The sequence below is a fragment of the Lissotriton vulgaris genome, chromosome 1_2 (assembly GCF_964263255.1).
Source record: "Lissotriton vulgaris chromosome 1_2, aLisVul1.2, whole genome shotgun sequence".
Classification (NCBI taxonomy): domain Eukaryota; kingdom Metazoa; phylum Chordata; class Amphibia; order Caudata; family Salamandridae; genus Lissotriton; species Lissotriton vulgaris.
The window spans coordinates 88,542,103-88,567,617 of record NC_141686.1 but is presented as its reverse complement, the minus strand read 5'-3'; the positions used below and the strand labels follow the sequence as shown (position 1 = coordinate 88,567,617).

Genomic DNA, 25,515 nt, shown 5'->3' with positions numbered 1-25,515 from the left:
GTTATATTTGTTTCGTACAATACCTCTGGATTTCTCATTACATTCTCTCAAAATCTTAGAAAGAACCGCATTTCGTTTTCTTTGGGGCTATAAACGCCATAGAAAAGCAGCTAAAAAAATGATTCTTAGTAAGGAATGTGGCGGCTGGAATATACCGTATTTTCTTTTTTATTACTTTTCTGCTGTTTTACAATATATTGGTCCTCTCATTTTAGGTGAAAGAACTGAACTTGCAGAATGCCAGACCCCATCAATTTATCAATTGCTTCTGGGCGAGAAAGTTAAGGGTAGTTTTTTGAGATTAGTAGAACCCAGCTACTATAAAAAAAACTAAATATAAGACTTTGAAATCTGCTTTTGGAGTCTGGCAGAAAATCCGAAAACATATTAAACTAACGAAATTAAATTTCTATACTCCTCTTATATCAACTGAGCTATTTCCAGAAGTCTTTTTTGATTTAACTATGCATAGGTGACAGCAGAAAGGAATTAAACACTTGGGGGATTTATTTTGCAATGGGCAAATGATTTAGTTTCAGGATCTAATGGCCAACTTTTCCGTGGGAAGAAATGATTTTTTTAAATATCTACAACTACGTAGTTTCCTACAGGGCCACCCTGTTACTCCTTTGACTAAAAACTCTTTATTAGAGCTTTTACAAAGAAAACCTCGAATAGGTCCTATATATCTAAGCTTAATGCAGGAATTTGGTGATGATCTAGGCCAATGCCAGACCAAATGGGCTAATAGTCTAGGCATAGTAAATGTTGATGTCTTATTGTCAATTAGAATGGCTGCAGAATGTCTTATAACTGGGATGATGAAATCCCAACACTTTATGTGTATTCACAACCTTTATTATACTCCTAAAAAAGTAGTTAAATGGAGCACGACGGCAGGCACGAATTGTAGCCGATGTGGATTGTATGCAGCTGATGAATTACATATGTTTTTTCTTTGCCCTAAGCTAATGCCGTTGTTTCAACAAATTGAAATTTTTTTGTCTATTATTTTGAAATGTAATATAAAGATAACCAATGAATTAGTATTGCTTGGTATAGACCATACTACTACTCGGCCTAGACCAATCTCTTATTTTCTTTTTCTGTGTATGGCCGCAATTAGATCTTGTATTACCAAGGAATGGATCAGCCAGGATCCCCCTACTTTTTTAATGTGGAAGGAAAAAATATTATTTATGTTTAACATGGAGTCGGCTATCTACAAGCTCAAGGGGGTTAAAAAAAGAACTATGGGAGAAAAAATATGGGCACCAATTGCCGAGTGGATTTGATTTAAATCTATGTATTTTATAGTCGCTATTCCAATTTGTTTTCTGCCAAAATTCTGTCATATAACTTGCTTTTTTTTTCTTGAAAATAATCTGCTCTTTTGTTTACATGCTTCTTTCTATTTATGTTGTTAAGTATAACGCCTTGCTGTATTTCCTTGCAATAAAACAATAAAACTTTAAAAAAATATATATATATAAGACCAATAGCTCAAACTTTCCTAATGTGAGCCCTATTGCATTTCCAATGCTTGTTTATTTTGTGCTTCTGGACGTTTCCCATTGCAAGTGTTAGAAAGAGACAGAAACAATGTATTTCGAAATTAATTATTCAAAGAGTTTTCATACTGACATTTTAAGACAAAGGCCTAATTGGCAGTTTTCAGTTACTGCCTGGACCAGTTTTAGGGAGTTTAAGGATTGAACAGATAAATAAACAAGCATTAGAAATGCAATAGGTCTCGCAGCATTAGAGTTAGTGCTTTTAGAATTGTTAATGGTTTTTTTTGTAAATCTTTAGCATGAGGGTGAGGGTGAGTGAGGGTGGGTGAGGGTGGGTGAGTGAGTGTGAGTGAGGGTGTGTGGGTGAGTGTGGGTGAGTGTGGGTGAGTGTGGGTGAGTGTGGGTGAGGGTGAGGGATTGAGGGTGAGGGGTTGAGGGTGAGGGGTTGAGGGTGAGGGGTTGAGGGTGAGTGAGGGTGAGGGGTTGAGGGTGAGTGAGGGTGAGGGTGAATGAGGGTGAGGGGTTGAGGGGTTGAGGGTGAGTGGGGGTGAGTGAGGGTGAGGGGTTGAAGGTGAGTGAGGGTGAAGGTGAGTGAGGGTGAGTGTGGGTGAGTGTGGGTGAGTGTGGGTGAGTGTGGGTGAGTGTGGGTGAGTGTGGGTGAGGGATTGAGGGTGAGGGGTTGAGGGTGGGTGAGGGGTTGAGGGTGGGTGAGGGTGAGTGAGGGTGAGTGAGGGTGAGGGGTTGAGGGTGAGGGGTTGAGGGTGAGTGGGGGTGAGTGAGGGTGAGGGGTTGAGGGTGAGTGAGGGTGAGGGGTTGAGGGTGAGTGAGGATGAGGGGTTGAGGGTGGGTGAGGGTGAGTGTGAGTGAGGGTGAGTGAGGGTGAGGGTGAGTGAAGGTGGGTGAGGGTGAGGGGTTGAGGGTGATTGAGGGTGAGGCGTTGAGGGTGAGTGAGGGTGAGGTGTTGAGGGTGAGTGAGGGTGAGGGTGAGTGAGGGTGAGGATGAGGGGTTGAGGGTGAGTGAGGGTGAGTGAGGTTGAGGGTGAGTGAGGGTGAGGGGTTGAGGGTGAGTGAGGATGAGTGAGAGTGAGGGTGAGTGAGGGGTTGAGGGTGAGTGAGGGTGAGGGGTTGAGGGTGAGTGAGGGTGAGGTGTTGAGGGTGAGTGAGGGTGAGGGTGAGTGAGGGTGAGGATGAGGGGTTGAGGGTGAGTGAGGGTGAGGGTAGGTGAGGGGTTGAGGGTGAGTGAGGGTGAGTGAGGGGTTGAGGGTGAGTGAGGGTGAGGGTGAGTGAGGGTGAGTGTGGGTGAGGGTGAGTGTGGGTGAGGGTGAGTGTGGGTGAGGGTGAGGGGTTGAGGGTGAGTGAGGGTGAGTGAGGGTGAGGGATTGAGGGTGAGGGGTTGTTGGGATAATTATATTTTGTACAGAACAGCGCAAGTGTGTGTTGAGGGTTTTTATCCCTCATCCCTATGAGAGAGGGGTTGGGAGGACGGTTCAAGCAGTGAAGAGGGCGTGGGGGGGTGAGCACGCAAATACAACTGTGTATCGAGATAGCATGTGCTTGCGGTTGCAGAAGGAACAGCTTCAATAACCCAGTGATAGTGCATAGATGGGCAGCCTTCCCAAGTACCACGCACGGCATCTTAATTGCAGCGAATACGCACAGCGAGCACTAACTTTTATTTTCAAGCCGCCTTCAACGCTCACGTCTTTCGGCAGCTTAATTTATGCTAATATCCACTCTTAGCTTTAAGCCGCCTTTGCTCATCATGTTCCCAAAGATATTTAAATGTAACCTAATGAAACAGGTTACCTTTATATATATGGCGAGTCAGCATTAAACTCTAGTTCTAAGCCGCCTTTAACATCTATGTCCTTGAGCACCCTCTCCTAAGCAAGTGTCTCTGCGAGCTCCGCTGTGTTAATGTATTTTAAACAAATGAGTTAGTTTAACTCCACTCGCACCTTAATTGCAGCGAGAACGCACAGTGAGCATTAACCTTTATTTCCAAGCCGCCTTTAAAACTCACGTCCCAGAGCAACGTAACTGATGTTAATATCACTTTTAGCTCTAAGCCGCCTTTGCTTATCGTGTTCCCAATGATATTTAAATGTAACCAAATACAACAGGTTACCTTCATGTATATGGCGAGTCAGCATTCAAAAATTCCCCTGAGGCCATTCTTCCCAGTCACACACTCACAACAATAACCAAATGCGACAAGGGAAATGCGAGACGGCGGGAAGGGGAGGGGGCGGAGCGGGTACAATAAACAAGACGGAGGGAAGAGAGGGGAGGGGGGAGGAGAAGTGCGACAGGGGAAATGCGAGACGGCGGGAAGGGGAGGGGGCGGAGCGGGTCTGTGCAGGGGAAGCTGCCTCGGGCTGGGGGTGCTAGGAGAGGAGGAGGGGGGAGGAGAGTAGGGGAGGCACGGCCTAGCGGCCGTGCAATCAAGTAGTGAGGGGGCGGAGCTGGGGGAGGCTTTGGAAGAGAGTAGGCAAGGCGACACGGCGGGAGGGGGTTGGAGCGGGTAAACAAAGAAGGACATGCACGCGCCCGTGACTTTTAAGGTCAATGCGCATGCGCATAAGCTTAATGCGCATGCGCATTGACCTTAAAAGTCACGGGCACTGCAAGGAATCGCCACGATTCCTTGCAGTGTGGATAAAGAGTGGATAACTCGCAATACTCTCGCCTTGCTCGATGCGCATGCGCATCGACAGGCGAGACCTAAAAAATGACTTGTAATTTGTTATCTGGGTCAGAACACAAATGATCCTCCAACTTAAATCTAGATGCGATTTCGTGACCTGATTTCCTGTGATGTCATTGTCCGCATAATAATCTTGTGATGTAATTTCCGATTATTTCATTAGTACGTTAATTAGCCATTTTCACACATGAAAAGCCTAGCTTTTTTGGGTCACAGAATGTAGTAAAGTAAGGATTTGAGGTATTTGTGTTGGTGCTTTGCTTGTAGTCCAGGACTGGCCAAAGCCGAAAAGAAAGTTGACTTGTTGACATCAATGTTTGCTCTAGACAAGGTGCCCATGTCTCCAACAACTCCTATTTTACCCCCTATTTAGTATGTGGGTTTGTTTGGTGTTTCACAGAACACCGTGGTGGCAGGGTACATTGTCGCAATTGATTTTGAAAGGGGTTCAAATACATTTTAAAGTGAACATGCGTATTTATTTGCCATTTGAAACACATAGAAAAAGATGCATTTGCAGTTGCCTGGGTAACAAGCTGGGAGAAGGTTCGTTTATTGACTGGCACTGTCTTTCCTACAACAGTCACGTGCCCACTCGCGCTTTTCGCAATGGAAGAGTTCTGTCTGGTGAATTTACGTACTAGCCTAACAGAAACATGAGAAGAGAAAGTAGTACTGATTTTGCCTTTAAACGTTCTTACTAGTTAATTGGGCGTCGACGAACTATGAAGGAAGATAAACGTTTCTCAGGCGCGTACTTCTTATATGGTATAGTCCATAAAATATAGTCTCTACATTCGCTTAACTAGTTTCATTTTAATGCGCATATATAGCATTCTGGAGAAAGGCGTGAGTTCTGTGAAAAATATACGTGTATTTGTCATGAAACTAAACTTGGCTTGTGGTTTTAACGTTTCAACAATGGCGATTGAGGTGGCAATGTTACTTAAGGAGTCACAGTTCGAGAGGCGTCTCTTAATGTGTAAACTCAGCGGCCATGTTGAAATGGCAAAATATGTCCAAATTTTTTTAATTATCTAACACGTAGATAATGTAAAATACGTAAATAAGCAGGTCAAAAATTACATTTGCCTTTAGTTATGGAATATTAGCTTGCTGGATTTGACAGGTGTGGCAATATTTTTAAGTATCTAGTATTAGGAATTGTTTTTAATAATGTTTAAGTGTTATATTTTCAACCGGTAGTGTACAACTCTTCGCTTTTAAGGGTTTGTTGTACTTAACTCTTTTTTCCTCGCTTCTATATCTCTTTACCCAGGGCCCATTATCTCCCTTCCTAAAATGGTAGTTTCGGCTATTGTGTACCGGTTTGAACAGTGCGGCGCTAGTCCGCTCTCTGTGTCCATGGCGCCGGTGCCTGCTGAGGGGAAGATGGCTGCCTCTGGGGTAGCGGTGAGCGGACTGCTCCTGGAGAAGGGATTGGACATTAGCTTGGCTGCTTTGCGTAGACATGATCCCTATATTCGGGGAATTCTGGACGTAGCCAGCCAAGTAGCGCTCTACACTTTCAGCCACACAGCGAGCGAATGGGTGAGTGCAGAAGGAAAGGCTCAGCGAGTATAATATAAAAGCAACGGGGGAAATTGTATTTATTTATTTATTTATGCAATTTTATATAGCGCGGACTTTACCCAAAGGTGTCGGAGCGCTTCACGATAGAACCAAGTACATGAGTAAATTTACATACTTACACGTTACAGATACAAACGAGGAGGCTACCTGGATGGTAGTGGGGAGAAAGTGTTATCCAAGAGTCGGCGAGTGAGGGGATCATAAGAAAGTGAATGGGACAAGAAGTGGGCTAGTCATAAGACTGAAGTGAAGATAGAATCGAAGAGGAGACCGAGAAGCGAGATTCACATGTAGTCTGAGTAAAGTGGTGGGAGCGAAACAGGTTTTTAAGAGAGTGCAGTAGAAGCGGTGTGTTGGAGAAACAAGTGGGTGGTAAAGAAACTAAATTAAGCATAGGCGAAAGAGCGCGTATGACAATAGAAAGTACTCTATGAAAGCGGGAAGCATAGAAGAGTTGGCAATCGAGGGTCTGTTGAAAAGGGGAGTCGAAATAAGCCAGGAAGATAAATCAACAGTGGAGGGGAAGACGGGAATGGATGGCAGCTGAGCTGCGAGATGCTGTTAACAGGTGTATAGAGCGATGGTGAACAAGAATCCGAGGGCGAAGCAATGAGGCAAATATGACAGAGGATGTGGACAGTATACCATATAAATATTGACACTTAAATGTACATATGGAGTTTTATATAGAGTGTTTTAATCAATCAAACGTAATTTTACCAAGCATCAGGTCAGTATATATGTATGCAGAAATGATTTATATTTTGCTCTTTAAAAAAACCCTTTCGTCATTCTCATTACTCCTCCTAAACTTTTCTACCTAATATGAACTCTCAAATATCCTTCTCAAATTTTTACCCCTTCTTTTTAGCTATGCCATCTAACAAGCACAGGATCCAATCCTATTATGATATCCCTAGTCCAAACTCCCCCTTTTAAAATTCATTCCTGTCATTCTATCCCTGCTCCTTAATCTGATTACTGATTGTAATACTTTATTCGATGAACATACATCATAAAAGTACAAACGTACAAACATATAAAACAAATGATCCATAGTACTGCAATTACATCTCATAAAACAGGAAAAAACAGAAATTATTTTAAGAAATTAACTTCCCCTTTCCCGAAATTTACACATTGTTCACCAATCTAGAGCGTAATATCCACGCACCCCCCAAATATTTGGCCACCCCACAAACAATGTACAAAGAAACCGTGTTGGTTGTAATAATACGTAAGGCTGACATACAATCTTTAACCCCCAACTCCCTACATACAGGTTTCAGCCATTTAGTTCTAACAACTTTATACGTTGGGCAAGCAAATAGGAAATGGGGAAGGGTTTCCTCAGGACATTGGCACCCTGGACATTTTAATTCAGTTCCCCCCTTAGAATTCCATTTTCCCAAAAAACCATTAAGGGGCAGGGTGCCATACCTTAATTTCAAATATAATGTTCTATGGCTGGCTATTTGGATGAAATCTAGGAACGGTTCTAGCTTCATGTGTGGTTTATGAGCAAGAAAGTTCGTTGTTAGCGTTCCCAAGTTTGAACTGTTATTAATTTTGGACTCAACCCAATCCCAGTACAATTTTTTTACACTTTCTTTTGGGGGTGGATCCTGTGACGCCCAAAACTCCCCCAGTCCTACTGACACTACTAGTTTTTTGAGGTTGTTAAGCCATTTTATTTGTTTGGAAACATTGAGAGTAATTAGCTCATCCAACACTCGAGCGTACCCCCTTAATTCCTCGGTTCTTCTAAGGCGGACCCAAAATAACAAAGGCCGAAGCCGAACTTTGTCCGCAATTGACTTTTTACCCATGTCAAAAAATAGGGGTAACAAGGGTGAGGAGATCGGAAGTGACACTAAATCTCTGATAAACTTATTTTCAGCAATTACCAGTGGCCTAGTGTTTTCTGCCCCCCAAAGTTCGGCGCCATAAACTGCCGAAGATAAAGCCTTCCCTTCGTAGACTATTAGGGCCGGGGCTACCGGACGGCTTATGGAAAGTCGTTGATTTTTTGTTATTGCACCGGACACCCTTTTTAAATTCAGTACCATCTTAGAAATATGGGAGTCCCAAGTCATACGGTTAGACAGTCTCACCCCCAGGTAGTCAAACTCACTCACAACCTCCAAGGGTGAACCACACAGGGTAACATGTACCTTTCTCAACTTACTATTGGGGGTTAAGACCATTAGTTTAGTCTTCAAAGTGTTGACAGTTAACCCACGGTCCTCACAAAATAAAGAGAAACGGTCAAGAAGCGTTTGTAAACCTTTGGGGGTTTTAGACATCAAGAGGGTGTCGTCAGCAAAGAGGAGGGTCGGGGTTTTCTCCCCGGCAAGAATGGGGGCATCTGCCGGAACCTCCCTCAAATGGTCCACCACCCCATTTATAAAGAGGGAGAATAGTGTTGGCGCCATCACACATCCCTGCCGTACCCCCCTGCTGACTGGAACCCTCTCTGTCAGTTGGCCCTGCTTTCCCCAACGTATTCTTGCATAGGTGTTCTCATGCATTTTAATAACTAATTGGAGTAGAGGGCATGGAAACCCCATAGCTTCAAGAATTTCCCATAACTTAGCCCGAGGGATAACATCGAATGCCGTTTTTAGATCAATGAAAGCCAAGTACAGGCAACCCTTGGAGATTGATACTGACTTCCAGTATACGGCACAAAACCGAAAGACTTGGTCCATAGCACCAACATTCCGCCTAAAACCAGCCTGAAAATGCGTGAGGATGTCATTATCCATTAACCAGGTCTCTACTCGGTTTATGATGACCCTACCAACTACCTTCTGGATAGTGTCAATCAGACTAATGGGTCTGTAGTTAGCCGGGTCCTCTCTATCTCCTTTTTTAAAGATTGTAATCACCTCCGCACCTTTCCATGATGCAGGGATTGGGTGGCCTAGCTGGATAAGAGCCAATAAAGTAGCTATATAGTTAGCCCAGAGTGGGGGGTCATGTAGTATAAGATCTCCCGGCAGGCCGTCTGGGCCAGCTGCTTTCCCTGGATACATCTTTAAAATCGCCGCTTTAACTTCTAACTCGGAGAAAGGTAATCCGTTAGTCAACATTTCCGAACCAGATGCAATTTTACTAAACTCCAACAAAGACGGGATGGGAGCCTGAATAACAGGATTACAGTATAGTTTTAAAAAATGGGCATACCATTGCTGATCAGTAATATGATTTACAATTGGGCTACCAGCCCTCCTGTCTAACTTGTTAATCAATTTCCAAAATATAATGGAATTTTTACCACTGGCAGCAGTTTTAAGCTTCTGCCAGTGCTCTTCCTCCCAATTTTTTTTTGCCAAGGCAATGGCACCACGGTATTCTTTCCTTGCTAATCTAACTAACAGTGGATCCTTTAATTTTATTGCTGTGCCAATAGCTTTCCTCTTGGCTTTGCATTCTGCTGTAAACCACGGATTCTCTTTAGACACTAAACACACATGAAATCAAAGCACAAACGCAGCACAACTAATGTACGAGGAAAAAAACAAACAAAAGAAATTTGTACCAACCTCTAATCTTGGCTTCCGGAGTAGCATGCTACTTGCTGAAAAAGCGTTTTCATGCCTCGCCAGGGTCATAAGCACATATTCACAACTATAACGAAACCAGTAAGTTGCAGCATAAATATGTATGAACAACACTGACACACCCAACACAGCTCAGAAATACCACACAGTTGAAACGCTTTAGATCTCAATAACACTCCACTCTTTTTAATGCATGTAGCAGTCCAAGACGATACATTACACCAAAGCAACACCCCACTGCTAGTCTGAATGAAGGGCATAATGTAGAAGCTAATCAAGATACCGACCAATGACAGGACTTGAGAGGTGACACATGCTTTTACTGGCGAGGACCTGTGCTTACCCACACAGCACCCTAACACAGCTATAACCAAAACTGTTCACAAAAGCAGCACCTTAGCCTCGACCATAGTATTATTTAGCCAACTCAAAGACTCTGAAAATGACTCCCACATGTGGCAGAATCCTCAAGACCAGGACATAAAGGTACCTGAGTACCTAGAGCACTGCAACATTGTAATGATGGCAATACAGCACTGTACTAATCTCTGTAACATAAAATAAAGTGAACTCAACAACATAATGCAAGATCATCAGACTACTTACAAATTCCACGGACAAGCAGTTTACACAATAGTGGTTTTAAAAGCCATATTAATCATTTCAAATGCTGGCAAAGCAGGTCCCAAACCTTTAAACTATACCAGCCTCGCAATCCTTATGAGTTGCTAGCAGCACTTCATGGACATTTCACATATCCCTATAAAGTACATTTAATAATTCATTTTACCCTCACCGACATTGAAAAATGGGAATGTGATCTCAATATACCTAATCTAGGCAACAAAACAATAGTGTGTAGGACTTGTATCAACTTTTTATTTAAAGGCTTTTTTTTAAATCTCCCAATTGCTAGTACTATTTTTTTTGTTATCATCTAGCTGTTAATGGTTCTTAATGGCTGCATTGGCTTAAGCCTTTTGGTTTTCGTATTTTCTGGAATATCTGATTGCTAAAACGTTTGAACTGCCTGTTATTGTAATTGTTAATTTGACAAAGTAAGCAGTTGGGGCACACAGAACACTTAGGGAAGGTGGTGAATATTTGGGTTTCCCATACTTGAAGGAGAATAATGCCCTTCTGGTTTGGTCTTTTTGGCACCACTTTCTCTGTTTAAGAAAGTTCTTCTTGTGTTTCCTTGAGTGATCTGGGGCCAAGCACTCGATCACATCAAACCTGGTCTGGTGTAAGTGCACACTTATGCTGCTTGCTAGTATTTTTCTTAAATCATCTAACAATCCGGAACTTAGTTAAATTGCCATTATCTCCTAATCAGCCTGTCATTTGCCATGAATGTTCGTATGACAAGACCGCTCCTAATCATGCTTTCTTAGGCAGTACTCCATAGATTTGGAGCACTCCTCTTGCCTTTCTCAAGTAGTTTTAGATCTACATTTTATCTTTTTTTCTGTAATTTGATGTTTCCTTCTCACATACAACTTGCCTTATTCTATCTTATTTCAGAGTTCTATGGCAGAGGAATTTGAGAGTAAGTCACTGGTCTAATGTTTACATGTTTTTACAGCTCTAATTTTCTAATTTATTTTAGAATGGCATGCTAAATATGTTTCTAAATCAAAAATGTGTTTAACCTATTTTCTGGTAAGTTGCTTAAGATATCTAAAGCCGCAGATCTTGCCATGTCACCCCCATTTTTCTGACACACTGTTCCCTAGATCTATGCCAGAGCAATTAATTCCCTTTCATGCATTAGGCTGTGAGACAAGTCCACTTTCTTTTTCTGCTCCTAAATACAACTATGCACCAAACTGTAAATTTATTGGCATCAGGTGCCAGATGCAGCAGGGCATTGATGTTGCTAAGCACAAGAGCAAAGCATCATGGGATCTGCATTATTCCTTTATGCACTAGTGTTTTTTTATTTTCAGTGTCTGAGCAATACAGGACTTTACGGCTTTGGTTTCCCTTGTCTTATACATGATCACTTTGCACCACCATAGAATTTAAGCAGAATGATTTTTCCATTTTGTAATATTTCTCCTCTGAACAAGATGCCTGTACTAGCCTGTGTAGATGCAAAAGCCAACCATTTCAGTTGAATGGCATTTCTCATAAAGACTGAAAAGTTCCAACAGTTTAGCTGCAATTATGGCCAACCAGAAAAGGCAGATGTCTCTTTTTTTTTTTGGTTTTCCTTTTTTGTGAATACTGTCATCATATTCTAGGTGCATCTCAATATGTGCAGCTGGGAACCATTTTGCAGATCTGTAGTAACTTTTCACCTGTAGTACTGCATATGCTTATACCCGGAGGGATGGACCTCAAGTCAGTACATGAATGCCCACTAACAGGTATATCTTAGTATGTTTTTACTTTCGTTTAACAGGAGATTAAACTATCAAATAAAATCAAAACTGCATGTGGTGCTGTCCAGCCTCATGTATGAAGAAATCTCCCTCAGTACTTAATTACGATCCTTTTCCTAAATATTTATTGATTTTTTTTTTATATGCTACAGTATGCTATTCAGCAAGACACAAAACAAAATATCTACAATGCTTAGTACTTATTTCTGATGTTATGGAACAATTTAACACCGTAACAGTAGCATCCTCATTATCAACTTAATGAGGTATGTTTTGCTTCACAAAGAAATCCATGAAGCTGTAGGCAACTACGGGTTGATCTCTCTCCCGGTAAAAAACTAGAGTGTATGTATGTCACAACATGACTTTGGAAATATGTGGAACAACAAAACCTACTACATGGTTGAGGAACTAAAATGCAGTTGCAGAATACCTCATAACCATGCATATATAGATCTCGAACCTTTCACCAATTACCTGCTACCTATGACCAGGTAGATCCTAACATTTTACTATAAATTCAGATGCGGAAGTTCCAGGTTCTACTTTGTCATGGAACTAATTATTCCTTTCCAACTGTGCGAAATGTAGAAAGATTAGTACTGTTGAACATAGGTGAAGTGTATCATGCATTGTAATTCATGGGTCACCCGTGTTAGTTTTGATAACCATTATGTGGGAGAATTCAAATAGAATAGGTACTTCACATGCAATTTTCGAGTATGCAGAAGATACACAAATTTATTTCAGGGAAGAGGACGAATTTGGAGTCTAACCCACAGAGCAAACAGGACATATTTTATCACTGGGATAAGTAGAACCTGTTGTGCTGGGATACATAAGTAAGGCATGCCACATTCCGTTTCTATGCACCCCTGCCCAGGACACCTGAGCAATCACAATAGGCTGGGTGTTGAGAGGAGCAGTCAATGGAAACAACCCCCCCCCCCCCTAACATAAATTAATTGCAAACTCTTAACACTCCTAGAAAACCTCCAGAGGTTTATGATTAGATTGACAAATACAAAAACAAACAGCTAGATTGATGTTGAGTTTTAAAGAATCTGACTGCCTGTAACACCCTTGAAAGCAATTAAATGGCTCTCACTTCAATCCTGGATTGAAATCAAATTTCCAGTTATGTCTTGGAACAATGCTCAGTGCTACACGCAGAAGCTAACCCCAAACCATGCAGCTACCTTTCTTGGAAAACAACCCACCATCCATTGTCAGAAGTTAAAAAGTCAAAAAATTGTTTCGTTCACTAGGTGTACGGATTCTCAGGCTCTGGAATACCCTGCTTTCACTCCTGATAGTGAGGCAAACTATTCTTGAGAAACTATGAACACAGAACTATTCAAACCAATCTTAAAAGTATTTGTAATTTGGCCTTCATGTATTATCGCTTCCAGATAGGTTGCATAGAAATGCTTTATGCACCAGTAGTTAGTTTTTCTCACTGATGTTCAATTACTTTGATGCAAAGGAAGAAACCCTTTATTGCATTCAAGAAAGATTGCTATATCTTTTAGATTTCAGCAAACATACCTATTCAGACATTGCAGAAACATGTACAACATTGCTCCTCTACTTAAATATATGCCTTATTGTTTGCTTTCAGTACAGTAAATACCTAAGTCCACTTTAGAATAGGAGGTAGATATTTAGCTTCAGATGGTAGTAAATTGTCTCATTGAAATCTAAGTCTGCATGTGAGATGTGTCTCTCTCTCTGCTTTCAAGATAGACCTATGTAAGTGCGTTATTTTTGATTCAAACCTGATGCTTTGTTTCACATAACCTCACTGTGGTTATAATTTCACTATATTGTCTGCAATTGATAAGCAAAGCTACATCCCCTTTTTCGCCAAACCGACATTAGTCATAGAAGTTTCAATTTTATCAGCAGTTTTACCCTACTCAAATTTTACTTTGCCCTCCCTGTGCTGTTGCTTGGTAATCTACTGAGGATGCAAACTTGTGAGGCCTGTCTCGGCATTAGTGGATTTGCTTTGACACCCCATAGCCAAGTGGATTAAGCATCGTATAGAACAAGAAACCAAGCCATGACGGTGTAGACTCACCAATGCATTCTTAATGAAACATATGGTCCATCTAGTTAACGATTGTATACCTCTGGTCTAGATTGTCCATTCAGTGGAAGATTTCAAGATATCCATATCGAATACATTTATATACAAATAATCTAATTTTCAGCTGTTTAAAAACTCATTGCTTATCCCGAAAATATAACGTTAATTTCTACCTTATTGACAGGTGCTATGGAGCCATAGTGTAGAGATTGTGTTGATCTAGCTATGTTAACTTTTTGCCTTTATGTCTAGTCTAATGTAAGATATATTTAGAAGGATAATATTTCGTGCATAAAGTGATCAATAATAATGAAGTTGATAATTATGAGTAAACATTTCTCACGTTAGTACCCAGTTTCTCAACTTCGGACAGATGACAGAAAAAGTGATCCCTGCATGAATTCAAACTCATGACCGTGTGTTCAAACACACAGATCACAGCAAGCACTTAAAACACTAAGCCATCTATCGGATGAAATGTTCTCAGCTTCTTACATATGGAGGACTTATACATAAAGTTTGCTGTGAGCTTTATACATGCCTTATATGCCCTCAGTATCTTTTCTTTCAACCTCCAAGCCCAACTGTGTGGTGTATTTTAAATGATGTACTTGATGTGTTTGAGTTGTATTTTTTATGCATCTGTAGGTTCTACTTGTAATGGAGTTCACTGTTTGAAAGGGGAAGGCTCTAATACCGCTTTTGTTGGTGTGTAGAAGGGAAGCTAATGTAGCATCTTGTGATGAAGCCTGTAGTATCTTTCTTTGGTGCTGTGTGTATGCGCTGCAACGTCGCTACTGAAGTGTAGCGCAACAGTGCCATATTGAGGCCATTAACGCAGAGAAAGTTGGAGTATTCACAGGTCGCTGTTTGGACAGTTGTCAAGAGAATCTGATATTATATGTTCAGTTGTAGTAGGTCTTATTGCTTTTAGTAGTGGGAACATTGCAATGAAGGAAAGTATAACAATTTTTGATAAATTAAAAGAAATGATATTATGAAATGACTATCTGGATATGTAGCGTTGTTCACCTTATGTCATAAAAAAAGGAACTGTTCAAGTTCCTGGCTCAATTAATTTTTGCTATGTGTATTAGAAAAACTCTTGATTTACCGAAAGGCCCTGTTGCTTTGTCATTTCAGGAGAAGACCGATGTGGAGGGAACACTCTTTGTTTACACCAGGTGAGACAGCGTTTTCATAATGTCTGTTGTTTAAGTTTACTTAGTTCTCCCCAGTGCAATTTACACTTCCCCCAGACTTATGCAGAGCTACTTAAGAGTACATTTGTAATGCTGGAGGTAGACCAGTGTCACTTGTGTTTAGTGATCCAGTGTTAGGTGTAGTATATTCAGTCAGGGTTGGTAAATCGCAGCTACTCACTCGTGAGAGTCTCAAGGATCTAGTATATAGTTTCTCCATTCCCTGAATATCTGAGCTGGTGTCTGCAATGCTGATAGTGATTGAAGTGGTATGTAACTGTTACCACGCATTTTTTACCACGCATACCATTACCACGCATACTTTTACAACGCAGGTCATTTTACAACGATTACCTTTACAACGCATTACTCTACAACGCACATACTATTACAACGCATACCATTACAACGTAAGTATAATTATAGGTAAGTTTATCTTTTTTTAAAAACATTTATTAGGGGTATTTGGTTATGGGGTACAGGGGTCTTTTTAGGTTTTAGTCCTGGGTTTGGGTTTTGGGGTACAGCGGTATTTTTAGGTTTTAGGGCTGGGTTTGGGTTTTGGGGTACAGGGGTATTTTTAGGTTTTAGGGCTGGGTTTGGGTTTTGGGGTACAGGGGTATTTTTAGGTTTCAGGGCTGGGTTTGGGTTTTGGGGTCCAGGGGTATTTTTAGGTTTTAGGGCTGGGTTTGGGTTTTGGGGTACAGGGGTATTTTTAGGTTTCAGGGCTGGGTTTGGGTTTTGGGGTACATGGGTATTTTTAGGTTTTAGGGCTGGGTTTGGGTTTTGGGGTACAGGGGTATTTTTAGTTTTTAGGGCTGGGTTTGGGTTTTGGGGTACAGGGGTATTTTTAACATATATTTACAAATAATAAAATTAAAATTAATTTTATTAATAAAATTATTTAATATTTAAATAAATAATTAAAATAAATAATAAAAAAATAATTATTTACATTATATATTAATATTATATACTTACCTATACTTACGTTGTAATGGTATGCGTTGTAATAGTATCTGCGTTGTAGTGTATTGCGTTGTAACGGTTTTCGTTGTAAAATGACCTGCGTTGTAAAAAATGTGTGGTAATGGTATGCGTGCTAAAAGTACGCTTGGTAACATCATATATCCGATTGAAGTAATAGAATGTTGGTGTGTGCTGTGGAGTAGGGGCTAGGAATATAGGAACCGTTGTTGGATAGGTGAAGCCCTGACATGACCTACTTGCTGTTTCTGTACCCTGAGAGCCTAACCTGAATTAAAGAACTTACCTCCTACCTGAATGACACCAGACTCTAGTATGACTACCCAGAACTCAAACTACAACATTGGGCACCTATATTTAGTGGTTTTAAGGATTGGTTTTCCTATAGTCTTGTTGCTGCTTTTCTTATTTTGCTGTAATATGTTATGACCACCTCGCCACACCTAGATTAGACATAGTATTGACACTAGTAAATGCAACTCGATATGTAATGTAGAATAATTCAAATAGGCTCAACTAGTCCCAGTGCATTTTGCTCTGATGGATACAAGTAGTTATTCGTTGCTGCAATTGTTTCATCCTGTTGAAGATCAGCAAAATCTTGAGCTTATGTGTTTAGGTCTGGGTTTGACAGCACAGGCGTCTAACCAGACCTACTGTTCCCTGTATACATACAGTGAGTTCTGGGTCTTCCTCTTTCAGCCATTATTTGACCAGTCTCCTTCAGTCACTGACTGGCTTTTATATTTTGTCAATCAGAAATGGTCCTATTCCAGAGATCTGTACCTCTCTCACCTAATTCTAGTGGCTGGTTAGAATTTTCTCTCTAGCTCCGGCACAGTGCGTGTATTGGAGTGCATGAGACAATTTTACATCTGCCCACGACTCCCTCTTTTGGCCTTTTTCTTGCTAAGAAGTTCTAATACTCAATTGCGCATGCCCATTTTTGATGCTTTAGCACAATAAACCCAGACATATTGACTTTGGCAAGGCTCGTTTCAAAGCAGTCTTCATAATACATCTTCAACCACGGCAGCCCTACTCTCACTTTTAGCAGTAACGAATGAATGTGTCAAAATCAATTTAACTTTAGATTTGAGGAGATAGTTGTATCTTTTGAAACCAAATCATTTGCCTTTGCCTCAGTTTTATACCATAAAGCCGTCCTGCAAGTGTACTCCATTTAGAACATGTAGAACAGATTCATTTGGGTTACTATTTTAGGGAGTTTATTTTCTTTTGCCTGCCACATATGTGCTTCAGTTCGGTTTTTGCCCTAGTTTGTGCTTCTGCAACGGAAGGGAACAAAGGCCTGAACAAAAGACGTTCTTGTAGCTCATTTGTTGAGGTCAATCCTACAGCCCATGTGTCTGTGAGGTTCAACCCCTTAGAATATAGAACAGGTCTGGGATGGTATCAATCGAGGTACATGCTGGGGAGTGACCGTACTTAAGATGTTTCACCTCTTCCGCTTACATCTTTCGGTTTTCCATAACTTAGAACATATTTGTGAAGGTACCTCTAGTAGCTGAGCTGAAATGTATGGTAACTTTTGTTGTAGACTTTGCTGTGTACATCTGTTCTTCTGCTTTTCAGATCAGCCTCACCCAAGCATGGGTTCACCATCATGAACCGGTTAAGCATGGAAAATCGCACCGAACCCATTACGAAAGATCTGGACTTCCAATTACAAGATCCGTTCTTACTGTACAAAAATGCCAGATGTGAGTTTGCTGTTTATACTAATATAATTCATTTTTTATTAAGTTTGAACACATGCTAACTACTGCCCCGGTGTCAGGTTTTTGTTGCTGTCCCTTTTAACAACTGCTAACTTTTACTAATATTCATGGAACTCCTTGGACACCCTGAAGTGGCTGTGTATTGAACACAAAGGATAAAATGTGGTTTTTCATGTGACCCTGAATTTATCTCTTTTGCCTTCTTTCAGAAGGCTGATTTTAAAACAATGGCGACCGTGACCGCTGTGCTTCCCAATATCTGTTAGAAATTGCTCCTCTGTACATTGCTAACATTGTCTGTCCTGTAGGTGAATAGTTCTAATTTGCTCTGTGACTAGGCTGGAGTTTTTCAAGCGCATCAGTTATTCAATGTGTGGTTCCAAATTCAAGAAGAGCTGGTTTCATTATGTTTAATGTTCTATTTTGTGGTTATATGAACTAATATAGAAAATGTTGTGCTTTAGCGCCTACTTTTTTGGTATTCTGCTATTGCAGTTCTCCTAGAATTACTAATAAATCTCATTGTATGGTTATTTTGTGTGAGCATTCTCGTTTTTGGTAGACCTTTGCTCCACTTCTGTGGATGTTGAATGTTTTCTTTTCCTTCAAGCAGTTTGTAAGTACAGATGACTTCCTTTTATTATGGGGTAAGCTAGAATGTTTTTTTTATTTGCTTGACACCAACTTCTCGTTGGTCAAGAGATGAAGTTCATTCTCACTTAAACAGGTGAAATTGTGAACACTCAGCATAAGACTTGGTGAAATCGCGTCCGCATCATTTAAGTTTTTACTAAGCATTGCGCCATCAGCTTTTGCGTACAAACACATGAGATAATCAGTGGTGGGTAAGTAAGGAGGATAATTCCTTAAATTGCAAATTAGACTTGTCCTTTAATAAGCAAGGAAAAATGTCTTCACCAGTTCTGTCCAATGGGAGACTGGCTGTCTTCACGCCTGAATGTATACATAACAAGAAACCAATGAAACTATCTACCTTTAAATCATGAACCAAAATATTCAGATTGGTATCACTAACATACAAATGCACCTCTACTGTTAATCCATTTTACCCAGCTAACAGAAGCATGCTGTAGGCACTAAACATTACTTCAATGAAATATGTGTAGTGAGATTTCTGCAGCTTCCATCTAAAAACCATATGGTGGGTACTTTTGTACTTGCGGCTAATGGAATAAGCTGGCGATCTAGGCCTTCCCTTTATGACCCACAATTTACCTACCGTGTATTCGTCCTGTAGTAAGCTACCACAGCAAGCGACAACATGGCTGATACGGAATAACCAATAACTAAGATCTGTGCGATTGAAAGTGTTCTGGGGTTTCAACTTTCTGAGATGGTTATTGTAAGAATTGTATTGTATGATAGCTTTTATTTTGTAATTTATACCTCTGGTAGGGTTGTGGAACTGTCCGTTTTACATCAGGTCGTACGGACATTGAAGTAGATCATTGAGAAAGCAGTTGCTTTCAGTTTGACCTATGTGGGAGATGCTGAATGGAAACTGTGAAGTTTGGGGATGTGCTGTAACCATATTGTGGAACATTAAAGCCTTTTCAAGCGTGTATTGCTGCGGTCACGCAGACCGTATAGAGAAGCCACCAAATCCAAACACCTTATGGCACTGTCAAGTGACCAAAGAATTCCACCTAGATTGGCCCAGGAGCAACCATTACATATGAAGAAAATGCTCGGAGGAATCCCCTCCAGAGCAGCTATGTGTACATCATAGGTCAGAGCATGTGTAGCCCAGCTATGTTGAAAGTGCTGTGAGTTATACCCAGGAGTTTCACTAGCCAAGCCATTAGTGAGGGCTATGCTGATGAGCCGTTGGGAGGGCCCAAAATGTGCATGAAATGCATTTATGTTAGCTAGCAAGAAGAAGGTCAATGAAGAAACAAGGTGAGCGCTTGGGTCATAGGCCATTCTGGCCTCTCCTTTTCTGTGAATATCCTCGGGGGGAGAGGTTACATGTAGTGAAGAATTGAGGTAAACTCTGCACGGTTGGCCAAATGCTCCAACAGGGCATGGAGCGAGGGAAGGATCTGTCTAGGCAGAAGAGAGATTGAGGTCCCTCCCAATGTTATGTGTCATGGCAGCCAGCTTTCCACATAAGGGTGACCTTGGAACTCAACCACAATGTGCACTAGACGTGCAGATCAAGCCATCAGAAAAGAAAGCATAGTCAGACATGACATCCGTCGGCATGGTTCACCCCTAAAATGTTTGCCTTCACTTCTCCTGGTTTTCTGAATTTGTGCTTGTTGGCCTTAGGACTCTGCACACCTTACCACTACTAACCAGTGCTAAAGTGCTTGTGCTCACTCTTCTAAACATAGTAAAATTGGCTTACACCCAACTGGCACATTTAATTTATCTATAACTCCCTAGTAAAGCGCTACTACATGTACCCGGGCTTGTAAATTAAATACTACTAATGGGCCTTTTTCACTTATTGTGCTACCCACTCAAGTAGCTCTTTAAACATGTTTCAGGCCTGCCGTTGCAGCCTGTGTGCAGTTTTTAACTGCCATTTCGACCTGGCAAAAAAAGTATTTTTTGCCAGGCTTGAATGAACTAGTCACTCGTAGAGTGCACTGTCACTCCCAAAGGAGCATCCTGGTGCTACACGGCAGAAATGATTCAATCAAGTAATGGGAGAATCCAGGAGAGAAAGTAGATTCAAGAATAAGAGAGTAACAGGGTGCTTTGGAGGCTGAAAAGAGTCAGGTCTTCAGCTGCTTTTTAAACAATGATTCTGATTAGATGCATCTTAAATGACAAGCGAGTTGGTTCTATGCCTTGGTGCCTAAACTGAAAAAAAAATAGGTTTTGAGTCTGAAAGAAGGGGGCTTAAGGAGGTTAGCATGGGAATATCTCAAGGTTCTTTTAGTTGTGTAATGGTAAATCTGGTGGTTAAATATCTAGGCCCAGTTGATGTGTAAGCTCTTAAGGTTAATACAATAATTTTTAACAGGACTCTTTTGGGCACTGGAAGCCAGTGTAAGACCTTCACAGCTGTCTGGGCAGAAGATCGGCTGGGAAGTTTCAGTACAAGTCTGGCAGCCGCATGCTGCACAACCTGGAGTTTATGGATAGTTTGTTTTGACGATCCTGCATAAAGATTATTACAGTAGTCTAATCTAGAGGTTAACAGTTCAAAAGCAACTGTCTTCCTTATAGCCAGGGGGAGCACTATGTAGTATCTTGGTTAATGTGCTTTTCATGTTATCCACTGCTCCACCAATGGAACACTCTGGAAATGATGTAACATAGAATGTTGGTGTATGAAATCCACAGTTGGAGAAGGGCTGAGCGCCTTGCTGGCTGCTCCTGGTGGGGCTGTATTACTGATCTTGTAACCAACTTGAATAAATCATCTTGATCCTAATCTACTTGCGTGGAGTGATTACTACAATTTTATGGCGACGAGGATCTCAAAGAACCACCCGTGTCTACCTTCCAAGACCTATATCTTCAAGTGTGGAGCATCTGGTAACCTCCTGTCAAGTTAAAGAAACTCCTCTAACTACAGCTACACTTACTCTACTACTGGCACATTTCAGCCCCAACAGTGACCTCCCACCTGTCGCCCTCAACGCTAAAGTGCCAGTTCCAGTTTCTACGCAGCTCATGTCCGCCTATTTCAAATCTCCACATGAGCCTGGTATTGTGTGTTGCGCGTGCAGCTTTTAAAAAGTGCGTCATGAGAGCTATTGCGCGTGCAGACTTACATTTCTCACAAGACCCAGCGAAGCCGTCTTTCATCACCTGTGACGTCGGCCATTCTCCATGGTGTTCTTGGGATCGTCTCCTACGTTGTGACACCTTCGCCATCCACAGTTGTTTGAGACATTTTGAAGCCTAGACACACCGCAAGCCATCTTGCAGCGACGTCGACAGCGTGACTCCATCTTGTGGTTGGCGACCTTTGATTATTTTTGCCATCCACGTTACCGGGTTCCCAAACCTGTTGCCTGCTATTCCCGTTGTCGTAAACTTCCTTGTGTTTCCTGACAAGGTAGTCTCTTCTGGAATGTCTGGTCTTCGGCCAATCCTGCCGTCTTCTCTTCATGCTGGTGTACACTTTAGGCGTGGTCGCATGGAGTCTGTGGTCAACGCAGCAATTTATTGTGGCACCCTCTTTTTGTGGCTCTTTCCTTTCCATGTATGTTGGAGGTAATGTCACATTGCTGTAATTTCTTCCTTGGTGTTTTTGGCCTTTCAGGCCCGCTCGCTATTTAGCTATGACTTTTTGTTTTCTATTGGAGTTTTTTTCAACTGGGCGTTATGTGCTTGGTGGTCATGACTTAGTACATGCTGTTCCCAAATTATTTTCAAGCTGCCATCTGTTGCTCCTGTAGTCCTCTGTTCAGCAGTGCTTTATTTGTACTATACACTAAACTTTACACCATTTAAGTTACAGCATATGTCTTATCTCACCATGCAGTGTGGTCTCAATTCCTCACGCTTGGGCCGTGTGTTTAACGTTTTCGCCTTTACCTTAGTCTTTACTTTAATTACGTAGTTATATGTGCACATTAATTTTAGTGTTGTACGGTGCACAAAATTATATTTTACCCTCGCTCAGTGCACAATGTCTAGGTTTCAGTGCTGGGTTACATTTACATTTTTACTCTACATAGTGTCTAAGGTTTTGTTAATAGGTCCTTCACAAGGTGTTTCATGTGGGTTGTATTCCCGCTAATCTAGTGCACAACATTGACCTCTTCACGAGGTATGTCTCTTTTATTACAGTGCACGTAGTTTTTACTTCTTCACTGGTTGTTTCACATGGGTTGTATTCCCACTACTCTAGTGCACAACATTGGCCTCTCTAACGGGTATGTCACTTTGTTTCAGTGCACACTTTTACCTCAAGTTTCAAACGTTGTGCTGACTGTTGTCCCGCACATACATGCACATTTCTTGACCTCTCTCCCAGGTGTGTTTTGGGTTTTTTCCCTTTTTCTTTGTGCATATCTATAGACCTCCAGTTGAGGTAAATTTCAAGGTCTTACACCTTCACTACTTAGTGCAATGTGTAGACCCCTCTTGTGGTTTCCTCTGCACGCTCATATTGTTACCCACATGGGTTTATAGTTTGGTTCTTGTCCATTAACTATAGTTCATTGGTTCACGTTAGACTGGGCGTTTTTCATTCTCAGCACTGTAGCCCAGTACTTTTCTATTTTGTTTTAACTCAAATGTTTATTATATTATGGAAAAGTATGAGTTATATAAAGTATTTCTCTTCTTCTCTGCCATCTTCTATTCTCCTGATGTGAATTGCTCTCTTGCATACTTACCTGGCCAGTTGGTGTACAGAGAGTAGTCATTGATGGTTTTCTCTTTCTTTTCTTTATTTCTTTTTCTTGTTTATAGAAAGGAAGATGGGAAACAGGCTATATTTATCTGTTTCTTCAAGATTCTTTGTTGTTTTCTTTCTCTGTACCCCAGCCTTGTTTCTAGTACTCTCCTCTCTTTTTAGTTCTTCCAGCTTCTACATCTAATTTTATATTTCGCTTTTCTGTTTTCCTTCTGGAAGAAAGGAGGATATGTAGTATCTTGGTTATTGTGCTTTTCATGTCATCCACTGCTCCACCAGTGGAACCCTCTTGAAATGATGTAACATAGATTGTTGGTGTATGAAATCCACAGTTGGAGAAGGGCTGAGCACCTTGCTGGCTGCTCCTGGTGGGGCTGTATTACTGATCTTGTAACCAACTTTAATAAATCATCTTGAACCTCATCTACTTGCGTGGAGTGATTACTACACACGTCAAACATTTTCTGAACAATCTTATTAGATTAAACATATTACATAACCGCTAGAGGCCTCCCTGCAACTGCTAGAGGCTTTCCTGCAACTGCCCAGCTGACCTGCTCCAACTGGACCTGCAACTGGAACTGCCTGAGCCCTGCTGGCCCCTGTAAGAGTGATTCCCTGATATTCAAGATGTCCCTCCCCATGTTGTGGGCTCTTGATTGGTATCAAAGTGCACTCTTCCTCCGAAGAAGGAATCCTGAAGTTATAATATTTTTGAGACTGGACCAGTTCCCACTCGTAAATCCCACTAGGACTGCCAACACGAAGCTCCATTGCATCGAGTCTTTGCGCTGCAGTAACCGACAGCTACGACCAGTAGCACGAGATATGCACTTTGCACTACAGCATGGACATCTCCTGATTACAGTCAACGCAAAGTACCTGTAACGGCTGTCGGAGGTGTCCGGCCTGCTCTGCATGCTACAGCGGTTCCTGTTTTTCATGGCCACCTGCATCCCGAACTGGACTCTCCGCCGAACTCTGAGAACGTGGCTTTTTTCAGCGGGACTAACATGTCCCTTGTATCTGGCTTGCACTCCATCTTGGACAGTTTGAACTTATGACTTTCTAGCAGTCTAGTATGGCCAGATATCTGCAATTGATATTTTGTGATCTTAGGTGCAATACTTATCATAAATCTTTGAAATTGCATTCTCTGGTTCTACTGATTGGATTTTTGTCATTTTGGCGTCAAATACTTGATTACATTTTGTTCTGTTTTTCTAAATTAGTGTGAAATGTGTTTTCACTTTAATACTGTTTGTGTGCTGCCTAAGTACTTTATACATTGCCTTTAAGTTAAGTCTGAGTGTTTTTTTTTGTGCTAAACTACCAGAGGGTTTATCACAAGTTAATTTAGTGACTTTTTGTGGTTCACCCTGGCAAGGATTGTGGCTGTTGCTCGAGAAAGCATCCCCCCCACCCCCTCACAACCAAATTCTCACATGCATGCAAAGCAGTGAGGATGGTCCTGGTTAGGCTTTCCAACATATTTGCATACTGCGTCAAAAATACCTTTGCAACACTCCTTCCTCAGTGGTAATGGTAGACAATTATTATCTAGGTTGAGTGCTTCAACTCGTTGTCCCTACAAGGTCTCTTCCTTGCCTTTGTTAAAAAAAGGTAAATTATTTATCGCAATTATGAACCACCACTACAGCTGAGTATAAAAGAGCAAGTAATTTAGTCCTTATTGCCATGAAACTAAGGATAATACCTATACAGAATTCTTGATTGATAGGTGCCATAATTTCATTGTTTTTCATCGGGGAATCCAAGTGATAGAAAACAAGCATCTGCAATGCAAATGGCCTCGCCTTTGGGGTCTTATGAGTATTTTACTCTGCAACACATTATTGTGGGTACAGCAACATTTACTGTTCTGTGCACGAAGCAATAAAAGGGTGCAGTACCACAGGCTGTCACTAGGTGTACCTTTTGGACCTCTTTTGGCCACATAAGGTACTGCACCATACGACGTGGTTAGGGAAAGGATATGGCACAGCAATGTGAGCTGCCAACTTGGGAGCTTAGGATCCGTGTTCGAGTCTGGTGTCGATTCAACATCTTGTGATCATGGACTGATCCTTTAATTTCTATTGAGTGCCTGGATAGCTGCGCTAAATAAATTAAAGCTACAATTTAAAAATAACAGTAAGAAATCAATGCAGCGATCTCAGAGGTGGGGGCGGGCAAGCAGTGTTGTGTGAAGGGGTTGGAGGGACGTCAAAGAGATTAAATGAGGGTACTGCACTGCAAATCATATGTACGTTAACCAAATGAAAAACCAAGCAGTATCCTTAGATGAGTGGTGGGGGTCTGCGAGCAGTGTTGTGGAAGGGGGAGGCACAGTGAGACTAAGGGATAGCAACCAAATG

General features: G+C 41.4%; 1 protein-coding gene across 1 annotated transcript in view; it reads left to right on the top strand.

Moving 5' to 3' along the window:
- Positions 1-5,522: 5,522 nt before the first annotated feature.
- The window catches only part of LOC147733969 (mRNA-decapping enzyme 1B-like), a 203,124-nt gene continuing 183,131 nt past the window's right edge, over positions 5,523-25,515 (top strand). Inside the window, exons 1-3 of the mRNA XM_086952876.1 lie at positions 5,523-5,772; positions 15,003-15,043; positions 17,645-17,772. Of these exons, the coding sequence (XP_086809002.1) occupies positions 5,524-5,772; positions 15,003-15,043; positions 17,645-17,772 (418 nt within the window). The 5' untranslated portion in view covers position 5,523. The remainder of the gene's footprint in view (positions 5,773-15,002; positions 15,044-17,644; positions 17,773-25,515) is intronic.